At 38.7% G+C, this 16,263-nt stretch overlaps 1 protein-coding gene across 11 annotated transcripts in view; it reads right to left on the bottom strand.

The window, feature by feature from the left end:
* The window catches only part of PCDH15 (protocadherin related 15), a 364,105-nt gene that overhangs the window by 109,586 nt on the left and 238,256 nt on the right, over positions 1-16,263 (bottom strand). For all 11 annotated transcript variants that reach the window (XM_061446935.1, XM_061446952.1, XM_061446917.1 and 8 more), the window contains one exon: positions 2,493-2,609. In XM_061446935.1, the coding sequence (XP_061302919.1) occupies positions 2,493-2,609 (117 nt within the window). The remainder of the gene's footprint in view (positions 1-2,492; positions 2,610-16,263) is intronic.

A 16,263-nucleotide genomic window follows, 5' to 3' on the forward strand; every position in this document is an offset into this window, starting at 1 on the left:
AACTCTCTGAACTGCTGAATGCAACTCAGATCCATTTACACCCAGGTAAGGTTTACTTATTTGGTGGCAGTACTCCAGCAGTACAAGTGCTTTATTCAGGAAGAAATGCTAGGAAAACCAGCTACTACCCGCCTGCAATATATAATGTAAATATGAACCTTGTAAGCTTCTAATGCAACATAGAGACTTTGCCCACTTTGATCTCTATCTTTATTCTGTAATCCCTAGGCTATTGCACCTAACATATGGAAGAATAAGACATTCATGAAATGCACCAGTAAAAGTCATTCACAGAGTAAAATTAAATAGTCTTAAATAAATTTAAAAATTGGTTTCCATTACAAAACCAAACCAAACCAAACCAAACCAAACCAACCAACCAAAAAACAACCAAAAAATAACAAAACCAGATATAAGTAGTCAAACCTACTTTCCCCTGCAAATCACTGTCTTAAAGTGACTAAGACAATGGTGGAAACCTAGGCCTGGTGTGCCTCAAGGAACAGTGAAGGAAATAAAAACCACTAGACTCCCACAGAGCAAAAAGGCAGTCAGAGTAAGAGTGTAAGTAGGCCACAAAAACATGAACAAAGCTTTCTGAAAGGTGGTAGCAGGGAGTCCTACATTTTAGACTTCTACAATGCTGTACGTCCCCTTGCCTAGGCAGAATGGTCCAAGTCCAAAAAAGGACTAGGTGATGTGGGTACAAGTCTGGTTAACCTTGCACGTCCCTGATCTTCACAGGTGCTGCCTTTTTACCTTTATAGCAATTTCCTTGCTTGGAAGACTTCTACACACCTGCAGATATACCTCAAGTTTCTCATGAAATCTAGCCATCCTCTTTCCTGGTTGTTAAAATATTTTGTACGGAAATAGAGTCAAAAGTTTGAATCCTTCAGTCAGTGGACGGAAGGTAGTCTAGGCCTCTAGTGTCCCATGGAAAGGCTTTTCCTAGCAAGACTAATATAAAAAGATGCAAAGGGAGGACAGTAAGCACTACCACTGCCTCATCTTTCTCCTGCTGCATGCTAAAAGTATTCTCAGATGTGTACCTGAAGGGGAGCATAGGTACCTGCCAGAAAGAGAACAGGCTGTGCATTTTTTTTAAGCATCTCTAAAGCAAGACATCTCTAAAGCTGACTACTCTGCTTTTAATTGGGTTTGTGATTAACATGTTGGGCTGGTTGTGAACCTATTCTAATATGCCTATGCCCTGTGGAAGGAGCTTAACCCATCACACCTTGGGTTCCACTTGCAAGCAGAGGACTCAAAATCAGGCACCAATGTCTCTTAATACACCTCTTAAAATTGCCCAAAACTGGCCACTAAGGCACACATCTGTTTGTTTTGTTTACTACTCAAATAATGTCTATATCTTCTGCTGCCACATTCCTTACATACTCTGTTCTGCTATTAATTGATAACTACTGCTATTCATTATCTACTTGATGATACTACTGTCTTTCATATACATTAAACAAACAATAGTCCAGATCTTCAGCTGTTATAAATTACCTTAAATACCTCCAAGTTCAGTAATACCCTACTAGAATATATCACCTGCAATGAATTACCTTTGTCTATTAGGACTTTTTACAAGGGCATAGTAGGACTGTCCTTACATAAACACTACTTTAGCATTTCTCTTCCTGGGTGGTAAATAAATTACTATGTAGCATATTTAGCTAAGCTACATTTGTGTCAAACAATGCCACTGGCTTTTAATGTGCATGGCCATTCTCTCTGAACTCTTCTCCCTGAGGATTATTCTCATTAATATGCCAAACACTAACAATTAAAAATTAAACCTGACTGGCAGAACATCTTTGGCTTTTATTGTCCTCAGTGTATCATCTGGTCACCAATGTTCACCAACCTCTGATTATAAAAATTGATATTACCCTTCAGGAGAGCTAACAAGTCAGAAATATGTGCCCAGTTCTGTCAATCAAGTGCTTCATCAGGGAACAGTGATAAAAGACAGTGGCAGAAAGAAACTTTATCCCCAAAACAAGGGCACTCAGTTCAAATACTGCACATTCAACATGGCTGACTGGTGAGCTGTACAGTTCTACACGACCCTGTGATGTCTCAGACTGGAAATTCATAATGACTGTGAAATCAACAAAGAAATAATCTTACAAAGTTGTGGTTTGTTTCCTCTTTAAGCTGCAGAACTGTACCAAAGACAGGCATGGCCTCCCTTCCCACTTAGTCCTCTTATTTATCTACACTGTAAAGTCGGATAAAGAACTTTCCAAAAATCTTCCTAACAAAGGAGCTGTATCATTGATTTGCCAGATTCAGGAACAACCATTGTAAATGCAGTCTCTGTCCAGAATGACAAATGTATGACATAAACAAATGTATGAGTTACTATTCTGTAAAACTCATAGTAATCATCTTTGCTGTTGAAAAAGTTAGGTCACTTGTAAGGGTTAAGGATTTTTTTCCTCTTGGGTGCAGAGTGTTAATATAACCTTTTTACTTACTGGAGGATCTTGATCCTCAGCTGAAACGGTAGTGATAACAGTGCCCTTGACTGCATCAGGAGCAACCATTCCTCTGTAGAGTTTTTTGCTAAATATTGGAGAGTAATCATTCATATCCTGCAAAACATAATTAAGAGTTTAGTTCTGAAATTCAAACAACATTATAGATGCATTCACAATAATTTCTTCAAACTATCAATCGCTTCGTACTCATTAGAAAGCCTATTTGCCATTCACAGTCTTTCTTGGATCTCCACTCCTTTACCACTGCACAAAACTAGCACACCAGGAGAAGATGCCAAAGTTTCAATAAAAATATTCATGTGAGACAGATAACAGAAGGAGATTTTGCAGAAAAACACAGTCTCACAAGTAAACAAACCAGAAATTTCCATGACACCTGCTTCTGAAGCAGTGGACCACAACATGGCTTTACTAATTTTCTAAAATGAATGAGCTGCTGTTTTTTGACAGTGTTTGTTACCTCTAATATGCAATAAATGAAGGGAAAATATAATGTCAGATTAGTATCAACACCTCATGAGAGCCTAAGATGGTGTTATTCAGACTGATGGGTATGTTATCAAAAAAGAAGCTTCAAAGGCCTAATTTCACTGCTGTAGTAGTGTGTGCATGTACATATGCATACTTTCACATCTAGACATGCGTGCACAGATATGTAAACAATATACCTTCATGGGTACCTCGTTATGTGAAAGATGCATCCTTACCCAAACACCAGGCTGTGTGGAACTCTGTGAGCTGTGCAGTCAGATGCATGACCATATGTTGCCCCATGCATCAGGGGCCATGAACATTTAGAAATCAAATACCTTCATGGGTTATTAAAAAGGTAATTATTCTGACTCCTAAATTGTCAGGAACTTACTTTTTGTTTTTGTCAAAATTCTCTCACAGAGAGTTCCAGAAAATTTATCTGTATATTCCTTTCAAATAATTAAACATACCGCTGTAAATCAGTCTTTATTCTACTAATAAAATTTATTTCTCTTTTTTTTTTTTTTTTTTACATATGGATAACATAGATTAAATTTTCTGGTTTGTGGTTGTTGTTTTGTTGTTTTTTTTTTCTGAACAAATAAGCAGCATCAGATGCCTTCAGCACACAAGAGTGAATTTACTGATCCACAAATGAAAAGCATACTTTTTCCTCCTCAAAGCAGAATTTGTTTCTGAGCTCTGGGGGAATGCAGGTGCCAATCACCTCTTAGGTAACACCTTTCCTTCCTCCCAGTTACTCACAGTTCATACAATGTCTCTGCCTGTCGTCACAGCTCTTCATGCTGCAAATGCAACATGCCGATACTGGCTAGCACACCATATTACACAAGCATTTAAAACACTCATCCATACCTCCTCAGAGAAAACAACAGTATAATAAACATCTATATATGAAGAAGAATGGCTGTAACATGTCCATGAATGTTCAGTGAATGCCTGAATAATTAATGCATTGTGTTCTGCTGAAATGTCTGCTATTCAGGTCTTCAAGGCACTGGAAATGCTTTTTCTCTCATTTTTAGATTTTCAAAGAGACAACTGGATCATCAAATTAAAAGTGACTACTAGGCAATTCAAACTAGGAGAGAATTCAGATGAAAACATTTTGGAAAAACATTCAAATTCTAACAGATTAGCATTTCTGCATGGAATTACAGGCACTGAATCTTATCATCTCATTTTCTTGACCTGTTTGCAAGAAAGTAATTTACTTCAGCTGAGAATTTAATACCCAGGACTATTTTACATAAATAACCATGTTTCTCATCACTCTTCAAAGTGGCGTTGTGCTTGTAAAAGAAGCTATCCTTTGTTCCACTTTGCTCGCAGAAGCTCCACTCCAGAGCAATATTTTGCTCTGGTAGAGAAACCAAGATCATACAGTAATCTCACATTGTAAGATTTCATTCATAGCCATTCTACCTCAAAGAAAAAATGGGAAACTACATTATTTGAAGCAGACACCCAGAAGTTATTAGTACAGAAATCCTATGCAGTTAGCAGTGGAACATCAAAAATCATCTCCAGTATGATAGCAGAAATGTGATACAACACTACATGCATAGGTCTTACAACTGCGTAAATCGATGTGTTTGAAACTGCTTTGGTTCATAGAGCTTGAAAGGTTTCCAGTGGGACACACAACCTTTTAAAAGTGCATACACACAGAGAAGACACTTGTCCCATCTCTATCCAGGATAATGACCCCCCTCCCCCTTTTTTTTTCCTTCCCAGTTTTTGCTTCCCATGATTCAGATGATCATTTCAATAATGCAGGCAAAGTTTCTGAAACAACCCAGCCTTTTACATATATTTATTAGTTTATTTTGAATCCATCTCTTCCTGTGCACCTGCAAATCCAGAGCCATACGTGGTCTTTTTTCTTTGGTGTAGCAGCAAAAGAATTCTCTGCTGTTTGCTCACTGGGGAGCAGGGAGAATCACCATATGATGCTTTTGTTATCTTTTGAATATATCTAAGTGCTCTTAGCACTTGAAAATCCATGACTTAGGTATTGGAAAGCATAATCCTGTTTAAAGATGGTAAACTATATCCTTAGCTATAGAAAAGGACTGAGACATCCTACCTAACATACCTACTTTTCAAGATATATGGATCAGTACAAAATACACAGGAATACAAAGCAAAACGTAAAGTAGGACACAGGAAGCCCTCTGCCTCCCTAACTTATCTTTCCTCTAAGACAAGCTTTATGTATGATTGTGCCTCATAAATCTTAGCTGAGCCGAATGAATAGCCACCAATTGTTTCAGTAGTAACTAGACAGAAAAGCTCCATGTGATTTTCTTTCAGGCTCATCTCTTCATGAATCCTAAACCAGACACTAATTTTTTTATAGCACAGCTCAAGTTTAACTGTTCCCATTTTTAACAAAACTAAGGTTCCCCATAAGAATCTCCACAGGTCTTCTTATTGTACAGCTGCAGTAAGTGTACTTCAGAGAGAGCAAGGCTGTCATTATGGACAGGTGATCAACTCTAATGTACTCATCACAATGTCTACGGTCAATAACTGCTAGAAGCAGAAAGAGGATGCTTTAACATGCAAAGCATGCAGTTGGCATGGAAATTAGGGTGGTTTTTTGGGGGGGTTGTTTTTTGTTTTTTTTTGGTAATACTTTCTTTTTCTAGTCAAAGTCTTGGTTCAGAGATGAGAGGAAGAAATGACTCTTCTGGACAATTTCCAATAAAGGAAGTAGAGATTTTGTTAGACACATTTTGCAGAAATTAATATATTATCATCTCCTTCAACTGGTGTAATTTCTCTTTACATATTATGGGCACTTAAAGGTACCAAAAAAGTCACATTTTCTAGAAAAAATCATGACCATCAAGGACAGAATACAGTCTAGAGCTGATTCTGTTAGAGCACAGAAAGAATGCATATGTGTTTTCTGTGAATAGCCCAAGAGATCGCAGGCATGAACCACTCCATCCTACCCCCAAAACTTGTGCCTCCGTAGCCAAGGTCCTCAGTGCAATTCTGTTAATTGAAATGGACTTAACAGTGAGTAGTGTTCAGCATTCCCTGACAGATGCAGAGATACTGTTTTCAGATTTTTATCACAGGGGACTTTAGGCAAGAAGATAACATTTAGAGAAAGTACTGAGGTTATGTTATTGCTGGAGACCAAAGGCATAGATCTGTTTTTGCACAGCTAAACAATTGAAGATTACTCTATATGTCTGATGGATTCTGCTTGAAACACCACTAAACCTGACTTTGCATAGAAATGGATGCATCACGAGTGCAATCCCTAACCACAGGTTAGAAATAGGGTAGTAAACTTCCTCAAAGTGGTAGTAAGAAGTAATGTAATCACCTTTTAAATCTGGGGCATAATCTTACACATGCTCTTGTGGCCAGAATGCAGCATGTTACAACTGTTCATTGCTTCAGTCACATAAATCCAGGCTGCTATTAAGTATCAGACACACACAAAAAATATGTGAATGGAAAATATAGGTAATGAATTATCTATATATCTCACTTTAAAGTACTTGGGCTGACAGTAAGGTAATAGTAGCCATATATTTATAAACACAAAACAGCCTTTGTCACTGCTCATCTATCTGCAGATTTATTATCTTTTGATACATCACTGTTTACATAACAGAGTGAAAGTCAAAGCATAAAAACCCCAAAGCTTTCTCCCTGTCATAGATGATCTTTATCTACACCTTTTTGGTCCATTTTGTTTCACATTGCTCATACTGGGCAGCACATAAAAGCAGAACAGGACACATCCTTACATCCTTACATCCTTCCCTTGCACAAAGATCAAGAATCAAGCATGAAGAAAGCACAGTACAGTAGTGATGCTCAAATACTATTGTTCTTGAGAATCCACACTAGCACTTTCAAAAGCAAATTAAGACATTTTAAGAAATTTCTTGTTTGTTAACTCAGACCTCACTCTTAACATGTGAACAATCCCACTTTCTGACCAACTTCCCTTTCCTCTGACCAAGGAACATCTCATTCACAGGCTTTAAAAAGTTGCTGTTTAGCAAAAGGCTTGCAGGAAACAAATATTGACCTGTCTGCAAAGATTATGAAAATGCTGAACAAAACTATTGGTGAACTAAGTCATCTAGGAATGTCAAGGAGGAGAAACAAAGCATGGGGGAGGAAATGCATTAAAGAGGAATCGATATGTAATTTAAAAATCATTAAGACACTCACTAGCTGTAATGCACTAATGCTAAACTAGGTGCTTCAAGACAGGTGGTGACTGCCAACATGGGAGGGCAATACACAACTAGAGCAGAAAAATATCTGCAGTACAGTGTTCCCAGCATAAAATTAACTTGTAAAATTAAATGGAGTTCAGAGACATTAATGTATTTTTTGATTTATGGGGACACCAAGAGACCTTTAATACTTGTACTCCACTAAACTGAGAATATAAGCATTTAACATCTGGTGAAATAATCGCTTCTTCCTCCTCATTCACTAACTTGGGAAACACACAACTTGGATTCAAATATCTGCCTTCTTCCTTGCACCATCACTGCCCTTTAACTTCCACTGAAGTGCATACAGTGCTGTGAGTCCTGTATGTGCAGCACAGCACAGACAGCACAGATCTGTGTACTCACAGGCAGCAAGCAGAGGAGCACTTTGCCAGCTCCTGCATCCCGAAGTCATTAGGATTTATGACAGTCTTTGTCACAAACTGGAGCCAGTGCTCCTCTATGACTTTGCAGTGGATTCTGCAGATACACTTCCCAAAGGATTAAGATGTGCATATGAAAATAAAATCCCACATTTCAAAAACATAACCTGAACAGCAAAGACTGGGAAAGTCACCTACACCAAGAGTTGCTATGGTAATTCCAGGATATTAGGAAAATCATACCTGTAGGAAGGAGCTGGATACACTGGGATTACAGCTCCTTCCTGCTGGTTGATGAGAGCAAGGCAGTTGCGGTGAGCTAAGGGCTCCTTTTCATTCCAGTGAACTACAGCTGCGCCTCATAACTGTTACCATGTGTCAATTAATAACATGCAACATTAGTACCAGTGGCAGACTTGTCTGATTTTAGCATTACCATTAACCTAAAGACTTTCTAAACAATGATATTTATTTTTTAATGTGTTTTGTTAGAAATCTGGTTTTGTAAAAGAAAAATGAAGCATAAAACCATGAGTTATTTTTTCATCAGCTATCTCCACACAAACAGAAGCAACTCCAGATGACACTCCAATATATTTAATATATATTTACACGTATATATACATGCACTTACATATACATATCTGTATCTATTTCAGGCACAATAATTTGTGCAAATGTCTTTTATCCTACAAAGGTAACCCTGCCACTGCACAGAAAAAAGTGCTGTCGTTAGCCTTCAGTGCACTAGAGGGCAGCTCTACCAAATGGGATTGAAGACTCTCTTCCCCTAGCACCCACAAAAATAAATGCATTTTACCATCTCACAACTTCCTTCCTATGAAAATGGGGTTATACTTTTCCACATCTAGTCATCGAGGTTTGGGTTGTTGTTTTTTTTTAGCAGCTGATAAAATGAGTCTGATTTTAAAATTCCCCCCCCCTCCATTTTTTTTTTTTTTTTTTGGTAGATTGTGACCCAGCTATAAGCAATATTGATTATTTATTAAAATAGCTGTAAATCCATGACGGCAAAATCTAATTATTAATCTGCTGAACAGTTTCAGAAGGAAAAGTTCCTGTCAAGGAACACTAAAATCACATATTCTGTTGATTTATCTAGACCACTAAGAGAATCAACACTGCTTGGATGATTTTTACCATTATAAACTGTATATGTGCAGAGGCGCCTACCTGGGGAGCCTGCATTACAAACGCAATTTTGCACAAGGCTTCCCTTTCTTCTTGCCTCTATCCTCAACAGTTAAGCAGAAAGCATCTTATCATAAAGATTCTAAAAGTCCAAGGAAATGTTTTACTCTCCTATTTCTGACCTGCTGAAAGAAATCCTCATTTTTGTTAAAAATGAATGTTAACATCGTCTTTGTTTGTAAATACTTATATAAAGAGTTTGAAGTATATCCATGTGTTTTTCTTACCACTTCAGGATTACACCTGCTGATACCAAGGTTTCCAGTCAACTATATCTAATTAGAAATCAACATTCTCTTGCTATAAAAAACCAGCATGACTGAATAGTATCTGAGCTAATAAATGCATATTATGCATTTAAAGCTTCTTTTGCAGTCTGCTGGCTTTTATGACAAGCATAATAAATATGCTGGAAAAAAAATGCATTTTTAAAATGATCCCTCTTTCCAATAGTATTAAATGTACATAACATAATCCCACAAAGGGAGAAGGAAAGAAGGTTTACTTCAAAGCATAGCATATGTCACACACTGAAATTTTCAAACCTTCCCAGTCTTTTTATACAGCTACAGATATGTATCTGTAATTTTCTGCTGTCATTTTGTTTCAAACATCTGCCAATTAAGTCTATGGGCACATTACCGGAGCTGGTGGCTTCCCATCTGAGCTGCCTACAAGTGTTATTAATCCCCTGAAGTTTGGGGACTTCCAAGAGCACATTTAACATTCCTTTGCATATCCATGAAACTCTCTTCTACAGAAAGGAAAGCAGTGTTTTAATATCACTGTATTTGAAAACCATTATTCCTCTTCTGTATCCTTTAACCATAGAAAGATGTCACTCAATACCTTATTAAAGAAAAAAAAAATCTAAGATGTTTTATTGTTAAATCAGCAGAGAAAAAAAACAAAAAGTCAAACAAAATGTCAGGAGATATCACAGACCCTAAGGACATCCATACCCTGGACTAACCTCACCTAGCCCCCCCCCCCCCCCAGCACCCCTGCCCTTGGGCCCAGGACTGCATTTCAGCCCAGCTGGGGCCCTGAGTCCTGCTCCAGTTATTCTGTTGATGACTAGAAAAAGGGAAATATAACCCCCATTTTCAAGAAGGGGTAAATGGATGACCCGGGGAATTACAGAGCAGTCAGTCTCACCTCAGTGCCTGGCGAAATCTTGGAGCAGATTCTCCTGGAAGGCTTGCTAAGGCACATGAAAAACAACAAGGTGCTTGGTGACAGCCAGCACGGCTTCACTAAGGGGAAATCCTGCCTGACCAATTTGGTGGCCTTCTATGTTGGGGCTATGGAACTGATTCACAGGGGTAGAGCAGTTGGTGTCATCTACCTGGACTTACGTAAAGCGGTCGACACTGTCCCACACAACATCCTTGTCTCTAAATTGGAGCAACATCAGTTTGATGGATGGACCGCTCGGTGGATAAAGAACTGGCTGGATGGCTGCAAGCAAAGAGTTGTGGTCAATGGCTCAATGTCCGGCTGGAGACCAGTAACGAGTGGTGTCCCTCAGGGATCAGTGTCGGGACCGGTCTTGTTCAACATCTTTGTCGCTGACATGGACAGTGGGATTGAGTGCGCCCTCAGCAAGTTTGCCGATGACACCAAGCTGTGTAGTTCGGTTGATACGCTGGAGGGAAGGAATGCCATCCAGAGGGACCTTGACACGCTTGTGAGGTGGGCTGATGCCAACCTCATGAAGTTTAACCATGCCAAGTGCAAGGTCCTACACCTGGGTCAGAGCAATCCCAGGCACAGCTACAGGCTGGGCAGAGAAGAGATTCAGAGCAGCCCTGTGGAGAAGGACTTGGGGGTGTTGGTTGATGAGAAAATGAACATGAGCTGGCTTCAGTGTGCGCTCACAGCCCAGAAAGCCAACCGTATCCTGGGCTGCATTAAAAGCAGCGTGACCAGCAGGTTGAAGGAGGTGATCCTGCCCCTCTACTCTGCTCTTGTGAGACCTCACCTGGAGTATTGTGCGCAGTTCTGGTGTCCTCAACATAAAAAGGACATGGAACTGTTGGAACAAGTCCAGAGAAGGGCCACGAGGATGATCAGGGGACTGGAGCACCTCCTGTATAAAGACAGGCTGAGAAAGTTGGGGCTGTTCAGCCTGGAGAAGAGAAGGCTGCGTGGAGACCTCGTAGCAGCCTTCCAGTATCTGAAGGGGGCCTATAGGGATGCTGGGGAGGGACTTTTCATTAGGGACTGCAGTGATAGGACAAGGGGTAATGGGTTAAAACTTAAACAGGGGAAGTTTAGGTTGGATATAAGAAGGAAATTCTTTCCTGTTAGGGTAGTGAGGCACTGGAATGGGTTGCCCAGGGAGGTTGTGAATGCTCCATCCCTGGCAGTGTTCAAGACCAGGTTGGAGGAGGCCTTGGGTGATATGATTTAGCGTAAGGTGTCCCTGCCCACGGCAGGGGTGCTGGAACTAGATGATCTTAAGGCCCTTTCCAACCCTAACTATTCTATGATTCTATGATACCAGTTTTCAACTCTGCTTCTGACCCCACCCCTTTTTACTCCTGGCTGGATTCCCTGGACAGACCACAAATGGGGTTTATGCCCTTACCATGTCTGGAGCTATTGGTGGAGGCTGTTGATCTACCTGCCTGGCTCTGTTCGCACAGGGACTGTACCCAGTTGAGGAAGAAACTGCCCACGCTGAGTCACATTAAGACCCTGGCTCATCCCTTTCTATGGAGCATCCTCGCTCACATTAATCTCTCACAGTAATTTCCAATTTCTTCATCTCTTTACAACCAGTTCATGAAAAAAAATAGGGAAGTGGGAAGTGAACCCTTTTTAAGAAGTAGCCAAGGAACCAAAGAATCTTTGACCTCTGCCACAAGGCCTGACCTTGCCTTTCACCAAAATGGTTTTTGGGCCCAGATGAGCAAGTGCTTTCATTTTGATGCAATTATGATTTGCAATGGGTTCATAAACCTCTGGTTAGCTTTAAAGGAAATGCCAAGTGCAGGTTATCCCTTGGCAGAAACCTTTCCAGCATGGCACTCATTGATGCTGGCACAGGATGACATCTTTGCTACCATCATTACATTTCAGCTACAGAATTTGTAAGTGCTGTACTGTCTTACCATCCATTCCTCTGATCCATGCTAAGTGGTAATAGCCATCTAATGCCCTCAATTCTTTCTCCAAGTCCTCAATTTCTGTAAATCCTCATTTGATTACATTCCTATTATTAAACTTAGTAAGTTCCAAAGCCTTTCAATATGATGCTAATCAACCTTATTCAGAACAGTACAAATGTACTAATTTAATACTAAATATTAAAATGCAAATTTCATATGCTTTCATGTCATAGTGATCTTAAATTACATGATAATCTAAAAATAAGTTTTAAAGCTTTTTTAATGCTCTTCTAAAAGTCTCTGGATTTGGAGCCACAGACTCAGCATAGAAGCAACCGAAAATTTGAGCTGTGACTTCAGAAAACCATTCTCTTACAAGTCAGTTAATTTTTCTGAAAGAAAACCAAAATGTTATTCAACTGTAATCCCTTTACTAGAAAATTGTCTCAATTTTACATTTACATTAAGCCCACTGAAGTAAGCCACGACCTGAAAACTACTCCTAGGTTTACTGCAAGTATTTGAAATATCGTTTAGTTTATGTATCAACTGCAGTGACTAATTTCAGACTGAGGTTAGAGAATCAAACAATGCTGAGTAGCTTTGAGCAGCAAGTTCAAAATCTTTGTGATGATGCTGACAAAATACTATGACAAACTGTATGAAGTGGCACTTTGAATTTTTTCTGTAATTGGGTGCAGCGCTTCTTTACACACGGTTCTCTGTCTGAAGCTATACAAACCAGAGGCTTGTTAACACGGTATAATTGCCTCTTTTTCATGTTTAGTGCTCAGTAAGCCCTAAAGTAGCTCATAATGGAAATTAAGGGATAACATTCATAGTGGAATACATGAGGCAATAAATGGCTAGCAGATGATTGAACAGATAAGTTGATATTGAAAAAAAAAACCCAAAATAGATCTGCTACTAGCACCATAGTCCAACACCATGCCTTTTACATCAATAATGACATTAGAAAATAGATAAATAAGCAGTTACATTTTGGAGGCAATACAGCTAGTTTTTCAAATCTTCGTGTAAGTTATGTGCAACTGCTGTTCTGGACTGCTCTGTTACTCTTTAAATGGGAAATGTTTTTCATTGCATGCTAGAAAGGAAGGATTAACTTCATGGATATAAGTTTAATGAAAACCCATAAATTTGATTTAAGAAATATTAGAAACTGATGTTTTTCAACATTAACTGATTCACTAATGGGTTATCTTCCATGTATCCTTCATTACCTGTATAATTTCTGCCAGAAAATCCTCATTATTATTGTAATTAAGTCTCATCTTAACATGAAATCCTGCCATAATAAAGTAATGATGTATTACTGCTCAGCTGCTCATTAGAAACAAGGCTTGACTGAATTTCTAGTAAATACCTGCAGGAAGAGAAAGCAGTGGCAGCTACACATAGATTTTAACATCTGGTGGAGCAGGATTTGAATCAAAATGTACCCCCTTCTCCCTAATGACAACCTGTGGATCACTCTTCTCCCATTCTTTCCTAGTGATAATTTAAGTGTTTTACAGACTAAAGCCACTCACTCCCCAGCTCTCTGCAGCAGTACAGTAAATGTACTCTGTGAGAGGAGAGGGTCCTGCTGTAAAATTTTATTCCAGTTGTTTCAAATGCTGGGTCCTTGCATACTTTCTCCAACACACCTTGATTTCTTTGCTTTGCTGTTGTCTCTGTTTGGTTTGAAAGGGTGATTCATCCACAAACATGCAGCTAACCCTCCCACCCTAGAAAAGTAAACAAGTTATATTTCTCCTTGTTCTGATTCAAGCTTTAGCTGTCAGAGAAACAAAGTGAGCTTCCTTCTGTGAGCACATTATGCTGTAGCAGTGCAGGGCTCCAATGACAACCAAGAAAAAGCCATTTTCTTCCAACTTGAATATGCAGAACTGCAAGAATTATCATGCTGATGAAGGATCATTCAGAGCAACCATGACAAAGATTTAGCTGCTACACATTTCAAATTCATCTCAACAATAAGTACCTATCAATGCATGTAATGCATGATCTAATGCATATGAAGACAGTGGCATATTTCTCTTGAAAATCTAGTTTGACAGTTGCAGTTTGTGTACTCTCTGATAATAGCAATATGTTTATTGATGTTCATGGCTACAGTCAGATTTCCTAAATCTGGAAATTCATTGTTTAATGTTTATAACAGTCCACTGGGATTAAGGCACAGTAGGAATTATATGAAATACTTGCTTGGCACTTGTAACATGGCACTGATAGAAAACATATAAATCATTTTTATTTATTCTTGTTGCTTTGAATCATCAGCCAGAGGTTATGGCTTCATTACACTACACACTCTCATGAAAAATTAGAAAGAAAACCAATCACAGAACAAGGAGAAAAAGCAATTATAAAAACCAAGAAACAGACAATGCAAAATAATGCTGGTAATAATAATAGGACACAGCATAAAATATGCAAATACCTTACAGGCAGGCCCCATGATACAGAAATTCTTACCATATGCATTTAGGAACACCTTACTCATTTAACAGCATACAAACTGGAAAAAGGTTAGTCCTGTTTCTGTTAAGAAGCTCTATTACCACAGTAATTGTTTCCAAATGCTAAATCATAATAGTAAGTGCATCATTTGAACAGCAATTATTTTCCTTCTTCCAATACTGGGAAACATTTGTATTTCCCAGTGCATATACTGCAATATGCACTACAGGCATTCTTAGCAAACATTTCAGCCCTCTCAGACACAGACTGAATGCAAATCTCTGCCATCCTTATGGTGAGAAAAATTATGCCTCGACAGTGACAAACCACTGAAAAATAGCATACAAATAGTTTCTTGGAGTTGCTAATGTTTTTATCCCTGAAACTATATTGTCAAATTGATAAAATTTTCTATGTCTAACCTGTGTAATTATATATATATGTATAAAAAAAAGCCCACACCCAACAGATAAAAAAGTTTTGTTTTCTCTTCTACAGATCAGATTCCAATCATCAATTATTCTGGATGAACACTTGTGCTATCTCCCATGCCAAGACAAGATGACTCATTACTACTTTCAGGCTAAGGTGGAAAGTTATAAAAACAGCAAAAGGAATCTGAAAGCTGGGGAAAAAATAATCTCAGTCTGCTTGAGGTGGTTTGCATCTTTCTGATGAGAAGAAATAAAATGCCACTTATACCATTCTCCTTAGTAATACTAGAAAGGATGCAACAATTCATTAATTTACCTTTTGCTTTCTTTGACAAGAGAGTTCATAAGACACCCATACAATGTAAAGAGCCATGTGGCTGCAGCAGAGGCCAATAATGTATTTTAATACTGACAAGCACGTAACAGATTAAGTTATTCTTTTCTACAGTGAGCATTCTGCTATGTAATCTGACTTCTGATCAAGTTCAGGAAAGGTTAATACAAACTATTTGTTACTTGTCATGCCAAAGGCTGAAAGTGAGAGTCTAAAGAAAATCACTGTGAGTATCCACTCTCCTCCTAGCCACAAATATCAGTGCGATTATGGGTATACTGCACTGCTGTTCATTCAGTTTTATATCACATAAATGATACATGACACCATCAGATGTTGTCCATAGCTGGTTAACAGAATCCTATTACACAGTAAAAATTACAATGCTTTTGGTCAAGAGCTGGACTGTGAAAAATAACAAATGTTAACAGAGCAGCATAAGCCCAAAAGCACTTTGAGATGTCTGTGATAATACAAATAATGCTCTGAGGATTATAGGGGCTGAATCCCTAATGGGTTACAAGAATTCCCTGCTTGGACCCACTATTGCCTTAATGCTTGCTTTTGGGTTTCTCTAGCTCAATTTTGTGTGATTAAAAAGACTGAAGTCTGAACAGCTGTTATGTTACGGCCTACAGTGTACCTTCAATTGTTTTATTTTTCTATTTGGGGTCACATACACTGTATTAAAATAATTACTCTAATACCATCTTCTAAATAAAGTGAAAGAACATTTACTACTAGGATGAAATAGACACATCCATTTCCTGGTCCCGGAGCAGGAGCAAAAACCAGGCTGAACTGGAGATAACAACTCCTCCAGAGCCATGGCAGAAACATGTACATTCCCATGAGGGAGCACCCTGTCTCTGAACAGAGGCTGTAATTTGGCAGATGGTCTGGCAGTAATTGTGAGCTTTAGAACTCCTTTGGTTCCCTTTGTAGACATCTTAACTGGTCAATCAAAAAATTATAAATGAGACTAATGAAACAGTGAACATGCTCACCAGGAGTTATCCATTTAGCT

The sequence above is a fragment of the Pezoporus flaviventris genome, unplaced genomic scaffold (genome assembly GCF_033815535.1).
Source record: "Pezoporus flaviventris isolate CSIRO_AGI_PZ_B2104156 unplaced genomic scaffold, CSIRO_AGI_Pfla_v1 ptg000001l, whole genome shotgun sequence".
In the NCBI taxonomy this organism is placed as follows: Eukaryota; Metazoa; Chordata; class Aves; order Psittaciformes; family Psittacidae; genus Pezoporus; species Pezoporus flaviventris.